Below are 27,089 nucleotides of genomic sequence, written 5' to 3' on the forward strand. Positions count from 1 at the left end.
TGGGGTTGCCATAAGTCAGAAATGACTCCACAGTAACTGGTTAATTGGTAGTCTGATTTCTTAGCCACTACATATTGCTTCATCGCTTGCCTTTCAACATTGTTAGGCTTCCTATCAAGTGTGGTGCCCAGAGAATGATATGTGATGTTCACAGCAGAGGCCAGAAAGACTGTCATCTTGGGATGGTTGCTATTCCCCAGACAGCAATGTCAATCACCACACCCCTCTCTGGGAGTTGTGCACGGAACAATACGCACAATTGCGTGTGGCAATCCTGTGTGCATAAGTGTACTTTGCTGGGTGGGTTCTCCTTGGCCTCTGTGGCCATGGTAACAAGAAAGATTTTGGCGAGAGCTGCCAGTAGGAGGGGAAAACATCCCTGGAGATACATGTTTGAGAAGTCTGATTGGGACCAAGCTTGTATCTGTCCACACTCCCCTTCTGAGATATACCCTGACCTTGTCCTTAGGTAAAATATCCCTGAATACCTCCTTTCCCATCCTTTCCATGAACCAGAAGTACTTGATGACTGGTAGATGCTTTTGGAAAGCTTTCCAGCCAGAAGCTCTGCCTCCTTTACCCTGCGCCCATTCCTGGTGGATGGATAAACTCAGGCCATGGCCCTCAAAGAAGCCAAGGGCACAGAATTCCAGAATGATTCAGTCCTCTGCATCTCCTAACTCACTGGGCAGGCCAGGCTCAACAAATTCCTGCCAAACCCCCATCTCCCTCTTCTGGGAAATATGTCTGGATCTGAGGTTGGTCTCAAACCTCCTTACCTCTGGGCAATGATGGCTGTATATCTCAGTGGATATACAGTGGATATACTGGAGGAAGAGGGCAACTGGGAGCCAATGTTCCTATATGGCCCAGTTGCACGAGTGTTCCTGTAGCTTTGGGGATGGGTAATGGGGACCTGAGTCTTTAAGATTTACTGCAGCTCCACATTAAGAAACTGATTTCCAAAGCATTAAGGGAAGTAGCTCCCAGAATTCCTGGCAAGCACAGCACAAACTCAAAGTTTCCCAGGCCAACTGGATTTCAGAGCACAGGGATTGGGGGTAACCAGACTGTTAGCTGGAAGAGCTGGGCCTAGACATGGCCCAGTCCAGCTTCCCCATTTTGCAGATAAGCCAGGTCCAGATAAAATTAACCAATGGTGATAGATATTAGAATAGTCATTGGCTTTGGGTGGGAGTATTGAGGAGGAACAAGGAAGCCCACTGGGACAAGGGCATTCTTCTCTATCTTGATCTAGGTGGTGATTATAGAGTTTTATACAAATGTAGAAATTCACTGAGCTGTACACTTATGATTTGTGCACTTTATTAAAAAATTATACCTCAATAAAAGAGTAAAACAAAACAATGGCCCAGAGAGGGTTAAGGTGACATTGGAAACATGCGGGAAGACCAAGCCTAGGACTCCAGCCTCTTGATGGCCAGTTCACTGCCCTTGTCCCTACCCCACTGCATTTTTGCTGTCATAGCAACTCAGTGATGCATAATAGGCTGTGATAGGTTTTGATCAGAGCAGAAACCCATGGCAAATGAGGCATGAGGTCAAAGCAAATCAGTTCAATGCGGACTTGGGCTAGAATCTTGAGGGTTCTTACACTGAGCAAGAATTGGGCTTAATGAGTAGTGATGATAGTAATAATATTATAGCAACAATAACACTAACATTTATTGAGCACTTACTAGGTACCAAGCACTATTTTAAATGCTTTACATTTATTTAATCCTCACAACAACCTATCTGGTATACCATTATTAATCCACATTTTACAAATAAGAAAACAGGTCCAGGTTTATAAATCTGCCCAAGGTTTCATAACTAGAATGCATCAAAGCTGGGATTTGGACCCAGGCAATCTGGCTCCAGAATCCATGCTCTTAATTACAACACAGATGGCCTCATATTGAATCATCTGCAGCTGGTGGAGAACTGGCAGTCTCTGCTCAGGCTGACACCCACCATCCCAAAAAAGAATCACCCAACATTTGTCTAGTGGCCAGATAAGCACCCAACCCTGTGGATCTCCATTTAGATTTGTTAAAAGCAAATTCACCTCGCATCTCCTGGATCATAAGTATTAGGAGGCAGAGAGGGAATTTACAAAAAGACAAAGCTCTTGTGACTTGGCCACCTTGGTTCACACTCAAGAACAACTCCGGTATGTTCCAGGCTGAAAAGCCAGATGCCCAATAGCACCAATAATCAGAGAAATGCAAATTAATGCAATTTATTGCAAATTTAAACCACAATGTAATACCACTATCCTACCATGTTCCACAATGGCTATAATTAAGAAGACAAACAATAATACCAAGTGTTGACAAGGATGTGGAGCAACTGGAACTCCAATATACTGCTAGTGGAAGTGAAAATTGGTATAATCGCTTTGGAAAACTGTTTAGACAGTGTTTACTAAAGCTAAACAATTGACTCATCAATTCTACACCCACATAAATACCCAATAAAAATAAGTGTATGTATGTGCCAAAAGACACGAGCAAATACGTTCACTGCAGTTGTATTCATAATAGTCCCAAACTGTTAACAATACAAATGTCCGTCAATGGTACGATAGATAATGAATTATGGTATATTCATAAAATAGAATCCCACATAGTAATGAAAATGAACAAACTACAACACACAAACATAATGAAAGAAGCCAAAGTGAGTATATATCATATGATACTATTTATGTAAAGTTCAAAATCAAGCAATAAATTTTTTTTTTGAGTGCTGGTTACATGAGTGTGCTTCCTCTGTGAAAATTCACTAAGCTGTATACTCATAATTTGTGTATTTTCTGTATGTATGTGATACTTTGGAGCCCTAGAGGTACAGTGGTTAAGCATTCAACTGCTAACCAAAAAGGTCAGTGGCTGGAATCTACCAGCTGCTCCTTGGAAACCCTATGGATCAGTTCTACTCTGTCCTATAGGGTAGCTATGAGTCAGAATCCACTCGACGGCAACGGGTAATCAACGAGTACATGATACTTCAATAAAATGTTTATATAAAAATAATCACCAATTAGGAAATGTCACAGCATTGTAATAATAAAGAATGAATTGCTATAGTATAATTTACTGACCTGCAAATGATATCACAGAAGCTCAGTCCACAAAAAGACGAGTATAGAGATCATAATGGACCATCAAATGGAAGTCTTAGCATTCTTACCCAAGGTAACACGAACAGCATCCTGTTCTTTAGTCATGTGATTAGGCAGGTAATAACACTTTTAAACACTAAATTGCAATTACATGAACCCTAACGAGACGGATTGACACAGTGGCTGCAACAATGGGCTCAAGCATAATAACGATTGTGAGGATGGCGCAGGACTGGGCAGCGTTCTGTTCTATTGTACATGGGGTTGCTATGAGTTGGAACTGACTCGATGGCACCTAGCAACAACAACAACGTATACAAATATATATATATATTTATCATTGTGTACTTCTGGAGTTACGTAAACTCTGAAAATGTTGCTACTTCAGACCAGGTCAGTCTATGGCATTCTAGGTCAATGGTTGTCCACTGTACTTTCTTGAATAGACCATTTGTCTGTGTCTGGCATCCTCTTTGGGCATCTGAGACCTAGACTAGGAATGTGGAATTTTTCATGTTAACTTATTTTCCTGGTAGCTGCCCTTCATTCTCCGCCAGAAGAAGGTCACAAGAGCTGGAAAGGAGTCCCAGCACTATAAATTTTGGCCCCAGCTATGATCTACTAAAAGGCAGAGACTGAGAGCTCCTGAAATACACTCTGAAGGGGTTTTTGAGCTATCTGAGTGCTTGGGGAACCACTGGATTCCCCCTTCTAGAGGAGGATGTGGCTGCTAGAACCAGGACTGTGATTTACCTATAACCTCCCCAAAGGAGGTATTCCTCTTTAGAAATTATCCCCCTTCCTTCTGCCCCACCCATCCTGGCATCTTAGCATCCACTTCCCCAGCCTCCTTCCAAGCAAAGCAGCTGTAACTATCCTCATTTGTTCATGAGGACACTTCCTAATGAACAACCCCTTGGCACCTGGACCCAGAGTAGCCACGACAGAGCCCAGCCATCCTTCCCCACACCAGACACACTGGTGTATATACCCTGGCACGGGGCTCTCTCAGAGGACTTACCTGGGGTGTCATCCCATGGCAGATGTACATGATGGGAACATTCTCTGTGTCTGGCCCCTGATCAAGACATAAATCAGTCTTCAGGGAATTCTGCAGCTGAAGACCAAAGGAGAGATGGCCACACCAAAGAGAAAGAAACAGAGAAAACAAATGCATTAAATCAGGAGAAACCAGAATTCTACTGAGACAGACTCTATTTCCATAATCAACCCAAGGCCCTTTGAATACTATGGAAAGCAACAAGCACCAGCTTTTCCTTGCCTTAAGGAGTTGAGGGAAGACTGGCCTCCTCTGAAGGAGAAACATTCACGTCTAGTTAAACAGCAAGCTATGTTTTGAGAGCAGAGGTAGTCGTGGTAAAAATAAAACATACACACGCATACACATACGTAAGATGGTGCTAGATTTTTTAACTCCCTCCATCTCCACAGGGGTGGCATGATGGCCTTCAACGGCCCCTGAAAATAAGTCTTTGCCTCTGGGGGTTGGGCAAAGCGTGTAACATGTTAGCCGTTTTCAGGTCTGGGACATCCTCTAGGATCAGGCCCTTTCTGCCTCCTGCAGATCCAGCAATTTCCCCTTCTGGCTTAAGCTCACTCTTAGCCCTTGGAAAAGGAAGCCTATAGTCCACATGGCCCTGCTCACCAGTCAGCTGAGTTGAGTAGACCAGGGTGGGCACCCACGCACAGTTTATACTCAGTTATTAATTAACCTTCTCTCCCTGTCTCCCCTCCATCCTTCTCTCTCTGGAGTCTGACCATCTCATCATTCTCTCATTCTGTCTTAAGAATGTAATGAGAGAACTAGAGACTGTGGTCAATGGGCCGTGGTCACTAGAACCGTGAAATCACTTATATTGGAGGTGAGGACCTATTGAACCATGTGCAAGCAGAGGAACCAGTTGTGATCAAGGAGAGATGAAGCAAGAGGCAGAAAGACTTAGAAACAAAGGGATCATTATGCTCCTGCTGTGGCTCCAGTGGCTTCCCTGCTCGAGAACCCTCATCCAGCCATAGTTCAGTTCCTGCATCCACAGAGAGCCTGGAGTATCTACCTTTTACCCTCCTTAACCTGAGCTAGCTGAAATGAATTTCTCTCCTTAGCAATCAAAAGAGCTTTGTTTGGAACAGGGGACTGGAGAAAAGGGAAGACAAGAGCCATGGACTGCAGGAGGGTCATCTACCTGGAGGAAGGCCAGAGACAGACAGTGGTTGAGCTTTTGTAGTTCTGATGTCCTGTGGCAGGAGTGGACCCAACTAGCGCTTGGAAGTGGTTTGCTTGGCTTGAACCCTGTTGAGAACTTGCATTTCTAAAACATTCCTAAGAAGTTATACACAAGTATCACCTGGAGATCTTGTTAAAATGTAGATTCTGATTAGGTATATCTGGGGTGGAAATGCAAATTCTCAGCAGGGAACTTGTTAGAAATGCAAAGATTTTCAGCAGGGGTTTGAACCTGAACCACTTGGAAGCCCTGGAATGAACTCAGTTAAGGGGCATGAAATGGAAGAGATAGCTAGAGGCACGCGTGCGTCCTGTGCATATCCTGTTCTGGACAGGGGACGTGGAACAGAGTCAAATTCCTCTTTCCCGTGCTTCCTTTCCTTTAACTGGGTGAGAGCAGCCCCAAACATGCAATCAGTTTAGAGATTCTAAGGAGATCTCCCCAGGTGGGGGCCCCAGAAGCATCTATGCTGCAAATCCTCCACTGTAAACTGACTAATGGCTTGCCTGTCAGGAAAGGGCACATGTAATCACACTCTGGACTTCTGCTGAGGGCAGAGGGGTGGTGTCTCATATCAAGCCAAGCACGGTAGTCCATTAGTGAGACCTGCTGTTATTGCAAAGAGAAAGGGCCAGAAGGTCCAGAGGTCAGCCTTGACTTTCCCCTGAGTTCTTAAACCTTGCCTCTGGGAGAGGTGATGAGTGCCTTTTGATAAGCTCCCCCTGGCTCTATGTCACCTCTCTCCCATTAAGCAGGTGGCCTGTTGAAGTGGTTGAGACAGATAAGCTGGGATGGAATTCTGGCTCCAGCTGTGTGGTCTTGGACAAAGCAACATAACTCCTTTCTGTTTTCTTGTCTTTAAAATAGGGATAATCACAGTGCCGACCTCATAGGGCTGTTCTGAGGATTGAGTGAAACAATACTTAGGAGCACTTAGTGCAGGGCCTGGCAAATAGCAAACGAGCAATAATTGTTAGCTGCTATTATGACTGCTATAACCTTCCTGAGAGCCATTCAGGGAAACTGGCTATATGAATGCATCTACGTGCCAGGTACCAGGTGAAGTGCATTCCATGTGTTATCTCATCTAATCTTCAAAATAACCCAGCCAGGTGGGTGATACTATCTCTCTGAAGGATGCTTCTCCATGCTGCTTTGGTCTCTATTTGCTGGACTAAATCCTCCACTTCCTTAGGGCCTCAGCTCATCTTTCATTTTGGAAGGCCTCCTTGACCTAAGCCTGGGTGTGAGACTTGCTCTATGCTTCACCAACACCCTCCATTTCTCTTATTATAGCACTTTAAAAAAAAACCCAAAATACCAAACCAGTTGCCGTCGAGTAGATTCTGACTCACGATGACCCCATAGGTGTCAGAGTGGAACTGCGCTCCATAGGGTTTTCAATGGCTGATTTTTTAGAGGTAGATCACTAGGCCTTTCTTTTTTTTAATATACAATTATTTATTTTGTTGTTGTTATTGAGAATATACACAGCAAAACATGCACCAATTCAACAGTTTCTACATGTACCATTTAGTGACATTGATTACATTCTTCGAGTTGTGCAACCATTCTCATTCTTCTTGTCAGAGTTGTTCCTCCCTCATTAACATAAACTTAGTGCCCTGTAAGGTTCCTACCTAATCTTTTGAGTTGCGGTTCTCAATTTGATCCCATATAGATAATTCTTAAAAGAGCATAATACTCAAAGTAGACTTTTTTTTACCAGTTAAGCTAAACTATTGTTTGATTTTAAGAAGACTTCAGGGTATATTTTTGGTTTAAGTTTAAAGATTATCTCAGGGCAATAGTTTCAGGGGTTCATCCAACCTTCATGGCTCCAGGACGTCTGGAGTCCATGAAAATTTAAAATTCTGTTCTGCATTCCTCCTCCTCCCCGCTCCCCGTTTTGAGCAGGATTCTGCTATGGAATTTTTTATCAAAATGTTCAGTAATGGTGGCCGGGCACCAGCCAGTTCTAGTCTCATGGCAAAGGAGGCAGTTGTTCATGGAGGCAATGAGCCATACATTCCACACCCTCCTCCTAGTCCTGACCCTCCTTCTTCCTCTGTTGCTCCAGGCAAAAAGAGACCAATTGTTATGCCCTGGGTGGCCACTTGCAAGCTTTTAAGACCTTAGGCACTATGCATGGAATCAGGTAGAACAGAAACACTAAACATGTTATTAGACCAATTCTTTAGAGGTACCTCTGGTTGAACTTGAACCACCAGTCTTTAGGTTAGCAGCTGAGTGCATTAGCCGTTTGCACCGCTGAGGGACTCTATTGCGGCACTTCGTGTATTACATTCTTGTTGCTTCTTCACTTGACTGCCTGCATCTCAAAGTCTTTCTCACTGTCTATCACGTAGACAGTCTGGCACACAGTTGTTGTTTGATGCCGTCGAGCTGATTCCAACTTATAGCGACTCCCATGTGACAGAGTAGACCTTCCCCCACAGGGTTTTGTTGGCTGTAATCTTTACAGAGGCAGATTGCCAGGTCTTTCTCCTACAGGACTATCAGGTAGGTTCAAACTGCCAACCTTTCGGTTAGCAGCCAAGCGCTTAACCATTGTGCCACTGGGGCACACAGTAGAGAGTAAATACTTGTTGAAAGAATGAATGAATGAAGAAAATGAACAAATGAATGGCATTCCCAAGGTCTCATAGTTGGACAAGTGGCAGAGCTGGAGTCCATCTGACTCTAAATACAATGCATGCAAATGGCTACAATCCTAAAATTGTAAAAGATGCCATTTAAAATGGTATTACTAGGACAACCAAGGTTTTGCAAACTGTCAAAGTTACACAGTGAACAAGTGGCAAAGCTAACATTTAGAAGCCAAGCATGTCTGCCTCCAAAGGCTGTCCTGTTTGTACTGCCAGCACCAGGGCTGGGATTAATCCAAAGCTACCCATCTCCCGGGCATGCACTTTCGTGATCCCGGGGGCACCCATGCTCACACAACGGGGCCCGCTGGCGCTTCTGCCTGCAGGAATCATTAGTGGGACCTATTAGTGGATTAATGGGCTGGCTATAGACTTGACATTGGCCTGACTATGAGTCCCAGGAGAAGTTATTTGATTGGAGAAATGCAGTTTGGGCATGAGTTGGAAAGAAGAAAGAAAAAAACTCTGCACCTAAATAGATTTTAGGTTTCTTCATTTCAGAATAAATGAAGGCAGAACGATTCCAACCCAGCAAATCTCTTGCCTCTTGTGGCTTCATCCTGCTTTGCCATCTTAATCCAATTGCCCCCATTAAGAGGCATTACGATCCTCCCAAGCAAGCATATCTCTGCTCATTTAAGAGCCCAGCCTGTGGAGGAGGGCATAAGGGAGGAGAGGCTGGCTGGGGTCGAGGCAGGGGCCTGAACAGTGGCTGGCAGATGAGTGTGCAGGAGGTCAGAGACCTCTGCCAGCCCTAGGAATCGCTACACAGCTGAGGCGTGTGGGATGATGCAAGCATGACTTTTCAGCGATGGACTCAGACAGATCTAGAATACAACTCCCTACCTGCCACTTACTATTTAATCAACCGGAGGTTTCTGAGTGGGCATCAAGGGGCCACATAGTAAAATTGCCGCACATGTAGATAAGATGAGACCCTGTTGCTTGGAGGATAAGAATGCCTTTAGCCAAGACCCAGAATTGCAATGATCGCATGTACACGCTCCACTGTTATTGCTTCCTCTGTCTCTCTGGGTGAGTTTAGCTAATCCTGTTCTGCTACAGCTGACAGCATGGTGGAGAACACAAGTTCAAAAGTTTGCTGTGGCTCACAGAGGCTTTCAGCCAATAGTTTCTCTCGAGACACAGTAGCATAACTGTCCTTTTTGGCCTGGGTCCAAGACTGGCCATGCAGCACACACAGCTTGCTATGGGACGCTGCAGGGGCATCAGTAGAAGCTGTGTCCTCAGGATGCTTCTGGGGAGGTAGATGGGGTTGATGGACATGCCTCAGCTAATGTGTTACCATGGTGACAACAGGATGTGGAGCCTCACAGAGGAGCTAGGCGGCACCAGCTGTGTAGTTTTCTGACCTATGAATTACACCAGCCTGAGAAGGGGAGAAGCAAGAGGCCCCTGGGCAGTTCTCTCAGAACGTGTCAACCATGCCGTGTGTACTCTTGTGGGAGGATATGACCTCCTCCTACAGGTTGGCCTCGGGGACAACCGGATGTTAGAGTTGGGAGGCCTATAAAGAACATCCAGTCCAATGTCTCAGCAAAGGATCTCCCCCCTTCCAGGCCAATGTTCTGCCATTACATTCCCTGCTAAGGCAGGCCTTGAACGGAGTTCTGACCACAGGTCATCAGGGGAAGAGGACTCGGTTCTTCCTCTAAGTTTTCATTCTGGAACGCTGAAAAAGGTCTGAGGGGACGCTCCCCAAAGAAGAACCAGAGTTATATCAGAAGCTGGTGTTTTACACTCAGTTTCACTGTTAATTAGCCGTGGGTGGTACAAACAGTTAGGCGCTTGGCTATTAACCAAATAGTTGGCGGTTTGAATCTACTCAGAGATGCCTTGGAAGACAGGCCTGGAAATCTACTTCTGAAAGATCATCCACTGAAAACTCTACAGAGCACAGTTCTCTGATACCCATGGGGTCACCATGAGTCAGAATCAACCAACAACAACTGTTTTTTTTTTTTTAACATGGGCAAGTCACTTTGCCTCAGTTTCCCTGTCTGTAAAAGGGAATGATAAAGGTAACCCCAGCAGGCAGTACTGAGGACTTAACTGTCAGTAAAAAAAAACTTCATGTGTTAAGACTGTAAGTCAGCCAAAATCAGGAGAGAGATCAAAAAATCAATCAGCTATCATTTAAAATACCTTAAGAATTGTATGGTTCTGGGAATAAGAATGCAGGAGTTTATCAATTCAAAGTATTTGGACCTGAGACAGAAAATAAAATCACATATCTTAGATCTTCTTTTACCTTATGAGGACGCCATTATTTTACCCTGTTTCAACACCCGAAGAAACTGAGGCACATAGAAGTTAATACACTTGCCTGGGAAATTGCATGGTTGTGATTTGAACCAGGCCCGTCTGACTCCCAACCCTGGGCTCTGCCCCCTTCCACCTTGCTGCCTCTCACCGGGGAGAATTACTTTGTGCCAACCAACCGGTGGTACTAAAAGGTCCCTTAAAATACAATCAGCTCAAGAATATAATACTTCTCAGAACTCCTTTCAGGGAAGCTCTGTGTGTGGTTAGAAGGCATAAACCCCTTGGGTGCAGGAGGCATGCGAGGTGGTTGATAGACAGTGATGTCACTAGGGTTGGTGTCACCCAATGCTGTAACTCATGGTGTCACCCCCCCCCATGCTAATTACCACAATATTGTGGCGGAAACACCGGGAAATTTGACAAAATCAGAGACTACAAAAACACCAGCAGCAATGAAAATAACAGTGCTTGTAGTGTCTGCAGATGAAACCACGTGATTTGAAGCATCATTGTAATTGGGTAATAATGACAGCTCTGACCAGAGCACACTAAAAGGTTCAAACAGTAAATTAGCATAGAGTTTTAGCCCTGTAAGTACGTTGATACAGGTAAGCTGGGCTTATGAACCAATTTTTTGTTGTTATAACTAACTACTGGGATATTTTTATAAAAAATAATCAGTTTCTGCTGAAGCACTGCACAAAACTTTTAGAGACAGTCCTTTTGGTGTCACCCCCTCTGACTGTGTCACCTGGTATAGTCCGCACTCCCCAGAGCCCCCTAGTGACACCATTGTTGATAGAATCTCCAGGCACCCAAGCTTGAGTAACAGCAAGTGTTTGTTACGCTGCCTTGCAATCTTAAACTAGCTGCAGGATTTTGTTTTACTAAATGGAATATGCAGGGGTGGGGCCAGAGCTGAATGGCTCAGGACAGTAAAGGAGAGACTAAACATCTCTCTCCATGGTTTTCCTTCTTCCCTTTCCCCCTCACAGCACATGGCTTCTGCTTTCAGGCAGCTCTGCCCAACAAAACTTTCTGTGATAATGGAAATGTTCTATATCTCACTGTCCATTGTGGTAGCCACTAGTCATACATACATATTGAACAGCTGAAATGTGGCTAGTGAGACTGAGGGACTAAATTTTTAATTTTGTTTAATTTTAATACATTTCAATTTAAATAGCCACATGTAGCTAGTGGCTCCCAAAATGAAGCATCTCCTCTCGTTTCTGCCCTGACAAACCTTAAGAAGCTTGTGGTAGTGGTGAGTTTTCCTCGTGCTTTCTTTCCCCTCGTCCCTTCCTCTCCGGACCAGCCACTGGCTGACACCTGGTGTTCTGTGTGACAGGCATGACGGAGGTATAAGGACAAAAGTGCTATGTGACCTCTGAGAGAAGAAGAGAGCCAGGCAGAGGCACCTCTCACTTAGGAAGAGAAGAACCCAGGTTTTTACCTATCTGCACAAATCAGTTTCCTTTAACCCTGACATTAGAGGTAGGAGTGAGGTCGAGCAACTGCTAAGGTTTCTGAAGATCTTCATGCCACAGGCTGATCCTATGATGAGATGCTGGGGCTTTCTTCCTCCAGGGCCCACATCAGCTCCAGCTCTCCAAGAACCAGACTGGGGACATCTGCCTTTGAACCAGGAAGCCTCCACGCAAGGAGAGGGAAGCTGGCAACCTGAGCATCTTGAGCCCATGAACGGGCCATGGGTCAAGGGGAGTGAATAAGCTGGTCTTCTGTCTTCTGGCCTCAGTGTACCAGGGCTGACACATTGAACCATGTCCCTGCTCCAGCCCTCTGAGTCCAGGACAGAATGCATCCTGTGCTGGCCAAGCAGTTTGAACACCCAGACATAGACACACGACGAAATGCAAAAGAGGAGTGATTATGCACCTGGAATAGAGACAAACCAAGGGAATGGACAGGTCTGGGACTATCAAAGCAAAGGACGCCTTGCTGCTCCATAAACCAGCCACTCAGCCAACAGGTCCCCACGTGGGAGGCCAAGAGGATTGTTATCTCCTTTCCCCTTACTCTCTGTGTCTCCCCTCTTGCCTTGGTCTCTGTGTCTGAATGAAGAACTGAGGAGTTAAGCTCCTTACCACCCCATAGGCAATGATGTCTGAGTACATCCTCATCTCAGGGTACACGCTGACCAGGTACCACCGGAAGGTCTTGCACTGCAGCTGCTTCCTCAGAGCCTTCCTAGCGGTGATGTCCCCGATGTCGATGCCTGAGTCCTGCACAGGGAGGCAAATGCAGAGATGCAGTCAACCCTAGGATGCAGCTTCTCCCCAAATCCCACCTTGTGAGGACTTAGAGCCCCCAACCAAGATTCCTGAGGACTATCTTGTGAAGGGATCATGTAGGAAATTAACCGATGCATTTTCCCACATGTACCTTAACCCCATTTAACTGTGAGGTCAGCATGGATGGGGATTGTCACTGAAGGACCTTGAGGATAAAGATGCCAAATCCTTAGATTTTAAATTTAAAAAAAAAAGAAAAAAAAAGCTATAGTCTTGGTATAGGTCAAGGAAACGGGAAGAATACAGTGTGAGTAAAGTTTTTCCCTACTTAAAGAGTAAAGATGAGAAACTCTGATCTGTAGGTAAGAGGGACAGGGAAGGGAGGAAAGTTGAAGATGGAATAATACTAATTCTAATACTACTGATAATAATCAAATACCTAAGACTTAAAAAGCACTAACAGTGTGCTAGGCTCTGTTTTATTTGATATCTACTCATATTTATATTTATGTACCCTGTCCCATTCAAATATGTGAGGTAGCACTATATACTTCCCATTTTATAGAAGAGAAGTTGAAACAAAGAGAAGTTGAATAACCTCGTTGATAACTTGTCCAAAATCCCACAGCTAATAAATGGTAGAGCTGAGATTTGTGTTTTTAAACTGGATCTAGAGTTTGTGTTTTAATTTTACACTCTGCATTTGGAAAATCTTGCCCTTCTGCCTGCTGAGACCAAGCCCTTGTGGGAAAAGCAAAATCTCTCTTACTGTAGAGAGTACCTGTGTCCCTCACTTCCCAGGTGCATCAGAGAGGTGGCCCCTGAGCCATTGCGATGTACCCATCCCAGAGTAGAAATGGCGACATGAATGTAACCACCAATGAGAGGGAAGAAGCCCCACGGAGATTGGAGTGGTGCATCTACAAACCAGGGAATGCCAGGAGACACCAGAAGCTGGGCAAGACCAGGAAAGATTCTTCCCTAGAGCCTTTGGAATGAGTGTGGCATCACCAGTACCTTGATTTTGGACTTCTGGTCTCCAGAATTGTAGGAGAATAAATTTCTGGTGTTTTAAGGTACTCAGTTTGTGGTACTTTGTTACAGTAATGCTACGAAACAAATAACACTTGGCCACACACAAAGCTGCCCAGTACTCCTGCCTGTGTGTGCAGCAACACAGTCACCAAATTGAGATGGTACAGGCTCCCTTGCAGCCAAATGTAAAGAAAGGGCCATCACGTAAACATCGAGGTGATGAGCCACCCCCAGGACTCAGCCCGACTTTGGGGAGGAGGAAGAAGGAGCCGGTCTAGAGTTCCTGAACCCTGTTTAAGAAAATATTGATGCTCTGCTGCAGGCTGACTTCCTGTTTGGTGACAAGCAAGCTGAAAGTAGAAGGATGTGAGAGTAGGCAGCTCCTCTGGTCTTTCAGAAGCTTGAGGCTGAGCGTGGTGAAGTAGCGGGTGAGAGGGTCAGCTGTGCCCAGTGTGCAGCCCCAGAGGGGACTCAGCACGGAAGGCAACAAGGGCAGGAGGGCTTTGTCCAGCAAGGGCTTTTTAAAACTGGGGAGAGATGTACAGGGTATAAGCAATAACTGCAACAACAACAGCTAACACTTATCTAGCACTTTCTATGTGCCAGGTACTGATCAATGTCTTTACATATATTAACATATTTTATTCTCAAGGAAGCTCTAGCTCTTGTAGACAAAAAGTTAAGTAAATGGGTAACAGGTATGCCTTGATTGAGCTAAGGGTACTGGAGTGCCAGCACTTCAGGGGCAGCAGGTAAAACTCCTGAGGGAAACAGGCAGGGCATGCATTGTCCACACTTCTCCCTCCCTCTTCTTTCTTTTTCAACTCACATTTACTGAACGCCTCTCACATGTCAGGCACGGTCTTAAGCACGAGTATACAAACAAGACTAAGTCTCAATCTTTGCCTGAAAAGAGAGTCTAGGTTTCACCATAGTATTGGAATTTGACTTGAGAAATGAATGGGAGGTGAGAAAGTGTTGATTCCTTCCAGAAGTTTAGTAAAAGGTGAGAGAGGGAGTTTGGGCATAGAAGGGAAGAGGGGATAGAAAGACAGTTTTTTTTTTTTTTTAATGAAAACAGACCCCTGAGGCTGTATCCTAGACACATCCACCTCTCATCTGCCTTCTTGTGTTCACTACCCCCTGCCCACTAGATTTGGTTTGAACTACCCCCCTGAGGAGTCACAGACACTGAGTTTCATCATTTTCCAATTACTTTTCTTCGATCAGCTCTCTCTCATCTATTGGATTTGATGTCCATTTCAACATCTGTCAGCTTCACTGGGAAATGGGGCTAGAAGGGCTACAGGTTGGCATGCAGAGAGAAGGGGGCAGGAGAGAGGACAGAACTCCAGTCCTTTAGCAGAGCCTGGGGAATCTACAATGCTTCACTACTGAGCCCCTGGGGTGTTTCTAAGTGTTCTTAACATTTTACGGTCAGAGGACAACCACGCGGGCTCAGCATCCTGCACAGAATGCTGTAATCCAACACCCACAGCCACAAACAAGTGCAGAAGGCATTGCGGTTTCCTTAGACACACTCCCACCATCAGAGATGCAATGCTGGGGTTGGCTTATTAGGGTTCGCTGCACACTGGCTCGTATTCCTTGGCTCCTCATTCCTCCTCCCAACTGTTGGAATCTCACTGATTTCAGGGGTACACAACCCAAGCACTCTTTCCCTTTTCCTTTCCCCCTCTCCCCACTTTTGCCTAAATGCTCCTGCCCATGGTCCAGCTTACTTTCTAAATCTCTTAGTCAGAGAAATATTAGCTTGGTGGAGAGTTCAGGGAGCAGGGCCTTCATATGGAAATTTTAAGCACAGATAGGTCACTTCTCTGTTAGGAAGATGGAGCTGAGGCTTTCTAGAGGACTCCCAAGGGGGAGCCATGGCCTTGGGAGGGAAAAAGGAGGTCATGCAGTCAATAGCTTCATTTCTCACAGAATGCAACATAAGCAATGAACTCCAGGCAGATAGGCTGGTAAGCAGGTTGGAATCCCGTGGCCGGCATCTGCTGGGTTCTCCCATCTCAGCAGACAAAGTCATTTCCATGTGACACATAGCAAGGTTGAACAAAGCTACTAGAGAAACATTGCTTATTTTCTCTGGCATCTCTTAAGTACAGGTGATTAAAGGATTGAGGACTGCCGGAGCAGAGATAAGATTCTTTGAGGCTAGAAGCAGCTTAAAATAAGTCCAGAGTAATTTCTCTCTCCTACTGAGGCCCCTGTGGGAGCGTATCCCATCCCCACCCACTGTAGCTCAAGAAATTCCAAAATCAGAAAATTAAAGCCATTGACATCCAGTCGATTCTGACTCGCAGCGACCCTCGAAGGCATATTCCTTATTGCTCTCGTCAAAGGTTCAAAGGGGAAGCTTGAATCCAGGTATTTGAGGTGCATTTTGGGAATTTAGTGATTACTAGTGTATTTGTGGAGTCCTGGTTGCACTGTGGTTAAGAGCTCAGCTGCTAACCAAAATGTCACTCCTTAGACACCCTATGGGGCAGTTCTACTCTGTCGTATAGGGTCGCTGTGAGTCGGAATAGATTCGACGGCAACTGTTTTTTTGGTTTGGAGTGTATTTGTAATCCAGTACTATGAAACACCTAATGTTGGTCAGACATGTCAGAGAAGCTGAGGACTTACAACTTTCTCATTTAAAATGAGAAAACTAAGGTCCAGAGAAAAGAATTCCTCCTTCAAGCAGGTTGCCTGGTTGTGGGATTAAGAAATGGCTTAGAGCTTCTTAGTGAGCCTCTTTTCTTCAACATACAGTATCTTTAGGGGTTGAAAGCCCAGTCTAGCATGGAAAACAAGACTCTGGTTGACCCATGAGAAGAAGAGTCTGCTCCTGTGGTTTTTTTCCCCCACCAAACCCCAAGAAAACCATCCCCACAGGGCATCCCTACCTCTTGGGGTATGTTCCATGCCATGTAGACATGGCTTTTAAATTCATCCATCCATACTTCAGCCACCCTGAGGGCGTTCCTGCGGACATGGGCTGTGAGGTCCTCAGTGTAGGGCTTGTGGGCTCGCTCAATGTGGGCAATCCTGGAGCAGGGCAGGACCTCCACGCTCCCACCACACTGCCACACCTGCAGAAGACATGAAGCCACTTGTCAGTGTTCATACCTGACTCTGCACCCCTGACCCCAGCCACATCGCGTACTCACTCAACATGAGCCAGAGAGAGCAGTTTTTTTCACACTTTCTCCAGACCACTGTCAGCAAAGGGAGTGAGCGGTACCGCATTTCTACTTCTATAAAACCAAACCAAACCAAACCTGTTGCACTGAGTCGATTCCAACTCATAGAAACTTTATAGGACAGAGTGGCACTGCTCCATAGGTTTTCCAAGGAGTGCCTGGTAGATTTGAACTACTGACCTTTTGGTTAGCAGCCATAGCTCTTAACCACTATGCCACCAGGGCAGGATGTTTATTGTGTCATTAACTTGTGTCTTCTTTCTTGCAGCTGTGGATTTTGCCAGCAAAGAATTAAACTGCCTCATCCCTCTACCCCTCCCACCACCCAACCCTGCTCCCTCAAAGAAGAGACCAGGCATTTTGTGAACAAAGATCTGGGTTCTTCTTGTCCCTAGGGTAAAAAGTTAATGAAACCTTGGAGTTCACAACAAAGATATCCGTCTTCAAATGAACCATGTGGGACTGGACAAGGATTAGTGATCAGCACAGAGAGAAAGCCAGACACTCTCTTCTACCCCATCTTTCCTAGACTTGGGGTTCTGATAGAACCCAAGAGAGAGGAAGGGGTCACAAATAAGGGAATGATATTAAACTTCTCACCAACCTTGGTGAGTAGCAGCTTGAACTGGATGTAATTTGATTTTGAAAAATAAAGCAAAGTGACCTTCTTGCATTATGGATGTTAAAAACAGTGTCTTAGAGCTCTTGTAACAGTCATTCCAGCCACTCTGAACTTTCAATGTTACTGAACGCGCATGCCCTTTTGTGTCTCTTTTACAATTTTAAGAATGCCCGCCCACTTCTTCTCCACTTGAAAAAATCTATCTCTCAAGACCCTGACCACATGGTTTCTCTGTTGTGGAGTCTTTACTCAAACCTCAAGGCAAAGCTAGTTCATATCACAACTTACCTACTGAGAGGTCAGCCTCCCTGACTGACTGTGTATTCCTAGAGGGAAGAATCTAGATGTCAGTCATTTCTCATCTCTAGCACCTAACACAAGACCTGTACATAGCAGGCGCTTGGTAAATACTTGTTGAGTAAATAAATAAATTAATAAAACCAGTTGCCATTGAGTCAATTCAACAAATGATGACCTCATGTGTGTCAGAGTAGAACTCTGCTCTACAGGGCTTTCAGTGGCTGCTTTTTCAGAAGTATATCACCAGGCTTTTCTTCCAAAGTGCCTCTGGATGGACTCAAACTGCCAATCTTTCAGTTAGCAGCCAAACACATTAACTTTTCACACCACTCAGAGGCTCCAAGTAAATTAATGGTTGATGGTTAAAAAATGTGAGATGAATTTGAAACAACTGGTCATAGATGATGACGGACGCTTATGAAGGAAAGCAATCAAGATCTTTTGGTCTATAGTAATGGGCACTTGCCAAGCATTCTCAACTTGACAATTTGATGTATAATGTTCACATATATAACGTGTACCCATCAGTAACAATAGGTCTGCGTCCAAGATAACGTAAGCTCGGATTTGGTTTAATTCCCTCTGTGTTACTCAGGGAGACAATGCCTTCTTTTCTACTAGTCTATGTCATACCAGTTGTTCTCTTTAGGCTGTTGGAGTTGGAAGGTGATTTACTGATTTGCCACTTATCTAAGCTTGTCTTGCATTTAATATATAATTTAGAGCCAATGGAAAGGAAACAAGCATTCTCACCGAGTGTCAACTATGTGCCAGGCACTGGACTATTCATGTAGTGAGCCAGTGTAACATGGCTGTTAAGAGCAATGGGTTTGGAATCGGATTGCTTGCATTCAAATCCTGACACCGCTTCATACTAGCTATGTGATCTTGGCCACACCACTTGATCTTACAGTGTTCAGCTTCCTCATCTAAAATAGGAATCATATAGTACCTATCTCCTAAGATTGTTGAGAGGATTAAAGTGATTACATGCAAAGTTGTTGTTGTTAGGTGCCGTTGAGTCAGTTCCTACTCATAGTGACCGTATGTGCAACAGAACAAAACACTGTCTGCACCACCCTCACAATCATTGCCATGTTTGAGCCCATCATTGCAGCCACTGGGTCAATCCTTCTCGTTGAGAGTCTTCCTCTCTTTCACTGACCCTCTACTTTACCAAGCATGATGTCCTTCTCCGGGGACTAGTCACTCCTGATAACATGCCCAAAGTACTTGAGACGAAGTCTTGCCACCTTTGCTTCTAAGGAGTATTCTGGCTGTACTCCTTCCAAGACAGATTTGTTTGTTCTTCTGGAAGTCCATGATATATTCAATATTCTTTGCCAACACCATAATTCAAAGGCATCAATTCTTCTTTGCTCTTCCTTCTTCATTGTCCAGCTTTTGCATGCATATGAGGCAGCTGAAAATACCATGGCTTGGGTCAGGCATACATGCAAAGTACATAGAAAAATGCCTGGCACATCATATTTGCTGTTAGCTGCCATCTAGTCAGCCCCGACACGTGGTGACCCCATGCACAACAAAATCAAATGCTGCCCGGTCCTGTGCCATCCCCATGATCAGTTGTGGATGGGATTATTGTGATCCACACAATTTTCACTGGCTGATTTTTCAGAAGTAGATTGCCAGGCCTTTCTTTCTAGCCTATCTTAGTCTGGAAACTCTGCTGAAACCTATTGAGCATCATAGCAACATGCAAGTCTCCACTGAGGTATGAGCGGTGGCTGTGCAAGATGTGTACTGGCTGGGAATCAGCTGGGTCTCTTGCATGGAAGGTGAGAATTCTACCACTGAACCATCAATGCCTCTTATCACATAATGTTGTGGTTGTCAGTTGCTACTGAATTGATTGTGATTTACGGCAACTCAGTATGTGCAGAGTAGAACTGTGCTCCATAGGGTTTTCAAGGTTGTAACCTTTTGGAAGTGGATCACCAGGCCTGTCTATCAAGGCACCTCTGGGTATGTTCAAATCTCCAACCTTTCAGCCAGCAGTGGAGTATTTAGTCTGTGCTACCCAGGCACTCGTTAGCACATAATAAGCACTCATAAATCCCAGCTATTATTATACAAATTATACAGTGGAATCTTCAGAGTAACTCTGTGAGGTAGGTGTTATCTCCAGTTTCAAATGAGGAAACTGAGACTAAAAAGATGCCCCTTGCCCAAGACCACACAGCTGGTAATAAGGAAAGAGATCTGTCTGACCACCAGAGAAGCTCAAAGAAGGGCCAATGCTTCCCCCATGGTGACCATGCTTTGAAACTAGTTAGCACTCCCAGAGGTGGCTCTAAGGAGCAGCAGAGGGAGGCCTGGAAGGCCCAGCTGTGCCCCTCCATTCCCAGGACCTATGCATCCCAGGGATCATGCTGCTTTCCAATTCACTTTGCTCTGATTTTCAATGAAAGTCTGTGAATACTGTGTCTGTGTCACTGCCAACACAAAGAGTCTGGGTAATTACTCTTTTTGAAGCTGGAATGGAGGCTATTGCTTGACATATTTCAACAACACAACACAGAATGTGAATCGTAACAAAGCTCTTTTATTATGAGACCTGTTTCTCAAAGAGTCATTCCACCGTATCACCTTAGACTGAGTGCATCTGCTGTCATTCCAATCAGAAGGGTGGTGGTAGCACTGCCCAGCATGGCACACAGACGCATAGTACAAGAAACAGTGTGAATCCACTGTCTAGCTCTTGAATCCCCACCCCTTCCATCTCCACAGTCACCACCTTGTCCAGACCACTGTCAACTCTTATCTGGACACCACAGCAGCCTCCCTCCTCCTTCAATCTCTTCTCCACACGGTGGCCAGTGTGATTTTTTAACTGTGTGAATTGGGTCAGGTCCCTCCCCTGTGCCAAGCCCTCCATAGCCCAGTCCCCAGGGCTCCTCAGGACCTGGCCCCCTGTCCACCCCTCCAGCCTCGGGCTTGCTGTCCTCTGATACCCTTTATGCTACAGCCACACTGAACTTCTTTTGGTCCTCCCACATGCCAGGTTTTCTCTCACCTCTGGACGTTTGCACATGCAATTACATACCCCCCACATCACCTGGCTTCACGTGACTCATCCTTCAGGTCTCAGTGTAGCATCACTTCACCGACACCCTTCACCTAGATTCAGTGCCCGCCTAGTCTTTCCCCGATCATAGCACTATTGAAATTACTTGTTTAATCATCTCCTTCACCCTTTCAAAATATTCTCCAAGCTGTTCACCACATTCTCCTTTAGACACACACTAAACGGTGCCCAGAACAGATCCCAGATTCTCAGCGGAGATGAGAGAGCTGGACCGGGTATTAGTAGCACATTGTGTTTAAAAGTCCAGCTTTGGTGCCAGAGGGAACTAGATTCAGATTTTACTTCTGCCACTTGCTGGCTGTGTCACCCTTGGAAGACAGCTTCTCCTCCCGAGCCTCAGTTTCACCCTCTGTGAGTGAGGAAGCTGGAGTATGTATTAGTGTTTAACCCTGTGCCTGCCTCAATGTGAGTGCTAGATGGATGGTAGCCAAGGAAGTGGACCCATCATGAACTTGGGGACAGGCCATCCGGTTCAATTCTGACCCTGCCATGTGCCAGCTTAGTGGTGACTTTGGGATACTGTCATGGATTGAATTGTGTCCCCCAGAAATATCTGTCGACTTGGCTAGGTCATGATTCCCAGTATTGTGTTACTGTCCTCCATTTTGTCATCTGATGTGATTTTCCTATGTGTTGTAAATCGTATCTCTAGGATGTTAGTGAGATGGCCTTAGCGGCAGTTATGTAGACTCAATCTTCAAGATTAATCTACAACTTAAGCCAATCTCTTTTGAGATATAGAAGAGAGAAGTGAGCAGAGAGACAGAGCGACCTTATACCACCAAGGAAGCAGTGCCAGGAGCAAAGCGTGTCCTTTGGACTTGGGGTCCTTGTGCTGAGAAACTCCTTGACTAGGGAAGATTGATGACAAGGACTTTCCCCCAGAGCCTACAGAGAGACAAAGCCTCCCCCTGGAGTTGGCACCCTGAATTCAGAATTCTAGCCTCCTAGACTGTGAGGGAATAAAATTTCTCTTTGTTAAAGTCATCCACTTGTGGTATTTCTGTCATAGCAGCACTAGATAACTAAGACAGATACTTTACCTCTCGTCTACGAAACGCAGATGACAGTGGTTACCTCAAAGGGCTGTGGGATTGGGGCAGCCCCTGCTATAGTGCCTGGAACATTGTAAGACCTCAGTCTGTGCCCATCATTATTATTTTATAGTAATTTTTACAATCACTGCTATTCAGCTTCTCCTGTATATCTACCTTCAGGGAGCAAATGGGCTGCAGAGAACTCATGTGTCTGGCCCAAGCCCAAAAGGCAGGCTACCTTCCAGAGAGCCTGGCCCAGTGGGGTGTGGCACATGAGACTCCCTCCCCAGAGACTGGGAATGCTTGTTTACATAGAGTTCATATCTACTCTCCTCTCTTCTGTGAAAAGGGACTAATCTATGAAGAGGGTGACAGCATCGGCCTTGGATACAGTCTTTGGGTTTTTGGCAGCCTCTGGGCTTTGAAGCAGAAGATATAGACTCAGCGTGCTTACCCCACCATTTCGGGGACCCTGCCCAATGACACTGACGTTAACAAACAGAAAGCCTGTGGTTTCTATCACTGGGTAAAGAGCTGCTCCACTGAACAATGGATTGGCATGTGAGAGCAGCTCAAAAGTCTTACCCACAGCCTGATCTCAGAGACCCTCTCTGGGAAGGTGGATGAAGGACAGAAAAGGACATCCCTGGCATTTGGACCACGTGGAAGATGATTTCATGCAACTTTCATGGAGGCTTGGGAGGGGCAGGAGATGAGGAAGTAGAAGAAAGGGAGCTGGGCCCAGGACACGAAATGTCTAAGTCATAGCTGGCATGATGTAGCAAGACCCAAACCAGATGGAGGATATAGAGAATTGTGCCAGAGAATCAGAGCCACTGGATGGAGAGTGAAGGTGTGGGTAGAATGACAGCTTAGCATAGAAAGTTCCAAGGAGGTGGTGACGCCACAAGGAGACTGTAAGGGAGGTAGGTACCAAAGGGGTGGCTGAGAAATGAAAAACAAGGGTCAGTAACCAAGAAGGCAGGTGAGGTCACAGGGAAGCAAGTACCAAGATGTTGAAGGTAATTTTTACTCAAAGCGCATGTGGCCCAGGTTCGTTGTAACAAGTGAGGGAATGTGCTGAGTTTTAAAAGCACTGAGGAAATCTGGTGGCATGTCAGCCCCACGGTGGACAGACCCAAGGGCTCGGGCTTCTGGACAGGGCATTAGGCAACATGTTCCTTGAGCACCCCAAATTCTTTCCTGTCTCTGTGCCTCTGTACCTGCTGTTCCATCTTCCTGCAAAAATTTTCCCCTACTTGTCACCCAGCTCAATTACCTTCCCCAATCCACCTAATTTAAATTAGATCCTCTCTGAATACTATTCTTTTTCTTGATAGCACTTATTCACAATTCATTGATGTATGTATTTATTCTTTAAATGTCTGTCTCTCTTTACTAGACTATAAGCTCCATGAAGACAAGGATCAAGTCTGGTGTTCACCACTGTACATACCAGCACCTGGTACTCAGTTCAATAACTACTATTTGAATGAGTGAATCCAGCAATCTGAGAGTCCTGGGCTTTCACTGACTGTAGAGAGAGTTGGTTTTAACTAGCTCAGCTGGATCCCCTAATAAAGGTTATTAACATAAAATGTGGTCAGATTTTATAGAACAAAAACCCAAGAGGTTTTTCAGCAAAGCTCTGACATTTAAGTGCATACTGCTGCAACCAAAGAGAGTTACATTGGTTGCAGAACTTAAATCTAACGTTGTAAAACCTGGGAAGCTTTCAGATGCACGTGGGCGATAGCAAGCAGCTTTGTCCTGCGGAACCATGAACCGACCTCACTATAGAGAAAGCCCAAACCTGGCAAATGCTCTAATAGGCCTGCAGAGAATAGGCGGGCCCTGCCTTCTGGATGTGACCAAGAAAACCAAAGCAGATTGTAAACAATAGTTACCCAGGGCGGGGCAAAGTCCCATCATGACCAGCCCTTCCCAGGAGATCCCTATTTCTGGAATCACTTCTGAGCAGGCTGGGAGCATCCATCTGGGCACTACAAGAAAACATGTGGGTCTTGGGGGCTGCTGGAGAAGCTCCAAATCCTGGTTCTGTCACATACTAGCCTTTTGACTTGGAATGTCTTTAGACGTTGTTGTTAGAGTAGGCTCTGACTCATGGCAACCTTATGTACAACAGAATGAAACATTGTCCAGTCCTGTGCCATCTTCATAATCATTGGTATACCTGAGTCCATTGTTCTGGCTACTGTGTCAATCCACCTCACTGAGAATTTCTCTCGTTTTTTGCTGACCCTCTGCTTTACCAAACATGATGTCCTTTTCTAGCGATTCGTCTTTCCCGATGATGGGTCCAAAGTAAGCAAGCCAAAGTCATGCCATCCTTTAGGCGTTAGTTGCCTTTTTATTGGGGATAATGATTCCTTGGGAGGGTTAAAAGAGATTCTGCATGAAAAGCTTCCACAAGCAAAGACAGGCACAAGTGGGTTCTCAGGAAGGGTCAGGCCCTTTTATCTTCCCAGGACTGAGAGTCACTGGTACAAGGTCAGGGTCAGAGGACCTGAATATAAGTCCTGTGTTTACCACTTACATAAAGTGTTTATTTCCCCCATCCTCCCACCAGCCTCAATTTCCCCCAGCTGCCAAATGGAGGAGCTGTACTCAATAGTGTCTTAGATCCCTTCTACATTTTACGTTCTGTGATTCTGTTTTCTTGCCTGTACTTCAAATGACGCCCAGTATTTGAGACATGAATTGGCAGAGACATGTACACTGGGTTAAAATAGGGGGACATTGGGGTCAAGACAACAGGTTACAGTTTGACCATCTTGTCTACACAAAGATTTGTGATCACTTCGTAGTCTAGCATAAACTCGTTGCTGTTGAGTCAATTTCGACTCATAGCAACCCTACAGGACAGAGTAGAACTGCCCCATAGGGTTTCCAAGGAGCGGGTGGTGGATTCAAATCACCAACCTTTTGGATAGCAGCCAAGCTCTTACCACTGAGCCACTAGGGCTCCAGCCTAGCAGAGGAATAGCAAGTAAGTTTATACTCCTGTGTCAAATCCATTTGCCCGTTAATGTGCCCCTGAAGCACTGTGCTGAGAAGGATTCTGAGGCCCTCTCTGGGCTCAACGGAAAAGTGTACTATAATTTATTGGTTATATTTACCATAGATAAGGGATTGGGAGTGGGGGTACCTCCCTCTTGTATTTCACAGCCACAGACCACAGAATCAGATCCCAAATCCTTTCCAGCTCCTATCTCCTTACTACTTTTAATGAGCTCTCTGCTCTTGGCAAATTGTTCCCACTGTTACCTTAGACCAGAAATCCTCCTTCCTGCTCTCCATCCATCCCAAGCCAGCCTGGCCCAGTTCCTTCAAACTCGTGAAACACATGATTTGTACCACTCATGTGGTCCTTATTTCTTGGCTCGTGTTGTTAATTATCTTCTTATGTGTAGCTGTCTCGCTGGACTTGGCTGCAAAATGCTGAGTCAAGAGTGGAAAGCCAAAACTGAGGACAGGCGGGGGAAGGGGTTTAGGTGGGTGGTGTCTGAGGCCTGGGGAGAGCTGGCTGGAGACCAGAAACACAGTCATAGAGTGGTTGTCAAAGACAAAGGCAGAGAAAGACTCTGATAGGGGCCAGGCAGGGCACTTACTTTTGGGGTCTCCTTCAAGTTTGTGCCCTAGGTGCCTTGTTTCCCTACCCTAGTCCTGGCCCTGCACGGGAATAAGAAGGAAAGAGAGGTCATATCTAGGCAAGGCTAACACAAAAGCCAGGGTCAAGGGTGTGAGGCAGAGAAGCAAGAGGGAGACAATGTAAATGTGGAGTCAACCTCCCTCCCAAATGCATCTCACTCCCACACTTACGACCTTTAGCCACCAGATAAAGATCACATTCCTTAGCATGTTTTGCTACTCCTCTGAGATCTGGCCCTTTCTATTTGCTGCAGTCTCATCTCTCACCCTCTACTACCCAGATAAAACAAAAAACCAAACTCGTTGCCATTGAGTTGATTCAGACTCATAGAGACCCTATAGGACAGAGTAGAACTGCCCCATAGTGTTTTCCAAGAAGAGGCTGATGGATTTGAACTGCTGACCTTTTGGTTAGCAGCTGAGCTCTTAACCATTATACCACCAGGGCTCCAAACAACTCATGTCTTTTAGCTCCTAAGGCAGACGATGTTCTTGGATCTCTGCTCCCTCTTTGCCCATACCATTCCCTTTACTGGAATTCTCCTCCCCCAGAAACACTTACTTGCCTGTTCATCCCTACCTACCTTCCCTGGCTGCCCTAAATTTGGTTAAATGCCTCTACTGTGCTTTCCCATGTCACCTGTACTTCCTCTTGCACAGCACTTGTGATAACTGTGTGTGTGTGTAAAATGCAAATGAACAGTTTAAAGACAATACAAGGAACAACTGTTTACCTACCATCCTGCTTAAGAACCAGTACGTTGCCAAATCTTAGAAACCTCTGGGCCTTCCTCGTTACCTCCAGAAGTAACCCATCATCCTGCGTTTTGTTAATAATTTCTTTGCCATTAGCTTAAACTACATATTGATTAATTTTACCTGGTTTTGGATATTATATAAATGGAAGCATATTGTACACATTCTGTGACTTGCTTCTTTTGTTCAGGATTATGTTTCTGAGATTCATGTATGTGGATGCATGTAGCTGTCGTTCATTTATTTTCATTGCCATAGAGTGCTCCACTGTGTAACTACACAGCAGTTTGTTTGTGCATTCTCTTGTGGGTTGGCAGTCTGTTTGTTTCCAGTATTATGAATGGTGTTGCTGGGAACATTCTTGTATGTGTCTCCTGGTGCCCGTGAGCAGGCGTGTCTCCATGTATTTATACCAGTGTGGAATTTCTGGAGCATAGGTTATACACATGTCCAACTCTACTAGGGAAAGGGAAACTCTGCCCAAGCGCACATACCAAGTTACACCTACACCAGCATTGCTGGAAACTCATGTTGCTTCACAATATTTGGCGTTGTCTGACTTTTTAATTGTTGGTAATCTGATGGGTATTGTCATGGTTTGAATTATGTCCCCCCAAAAATGTGTATCAATTTGGCTGGGCCATGATTCCCAGAATTGTGTGGTTGGCCTCCTTTTTGTGATTGTAATTTTATGTTAAAGAGGATTAGGGTGGGATTGTAACACCACCCTTACCCAAGTCACATCCCTGATCCAATGTAAAGG

General features: G+C 45.3%; 1 protein-coding gene across 1 annotated transcript in view; it reads right to left on the reverse strand.

Annotated features, from left to right (window-relative positions):
• The window catches only part of GALNT18 (polypeptide N-acetylgalactosaminyltransferase 18), a 406,298-nt gene that overhangs the window by 57,189 nt on the left and 322,020 nt on the right, over positions 1 to 27,089 (reverse strand). The window contains exons 7-9 of the mRNA XM_004369650.1: positions 16,534 to 16,719; positions 12,440 to 12,577; positions 4,152 to 4,247 (exon numbers count right to left, since the gene is read on the reverse strand). Of these exons, the coding sequence (XP_004369707.1) occupies positions 4,152 to 4,247; positions 12,440 to 12,577; positions 16,534 to 16,719 (420 nt within the window). The remainder of the gene's footprint in view (positions 1 to 4,151; positions 4,248 to 12,439; positions 12,578 to 16,533; positions 16,720 to 27,089) is intronic.

The sequence above is a fragment of the Trichechus manatus genome, unplaced genomic scaffold (genome assembly GCF_000243295.1).
Source record: "Trichechus manatus latirostris isolate Lorelei unplaced genomic scaffold, TriManLat1.0 scaffold00006, whole genome shotgun sequence".
NCBI lineage: Eukaryota > Metazoa > Chordata > Mammalia > Sirenia > Trichechidae > Trichechus > Trichechus manatus.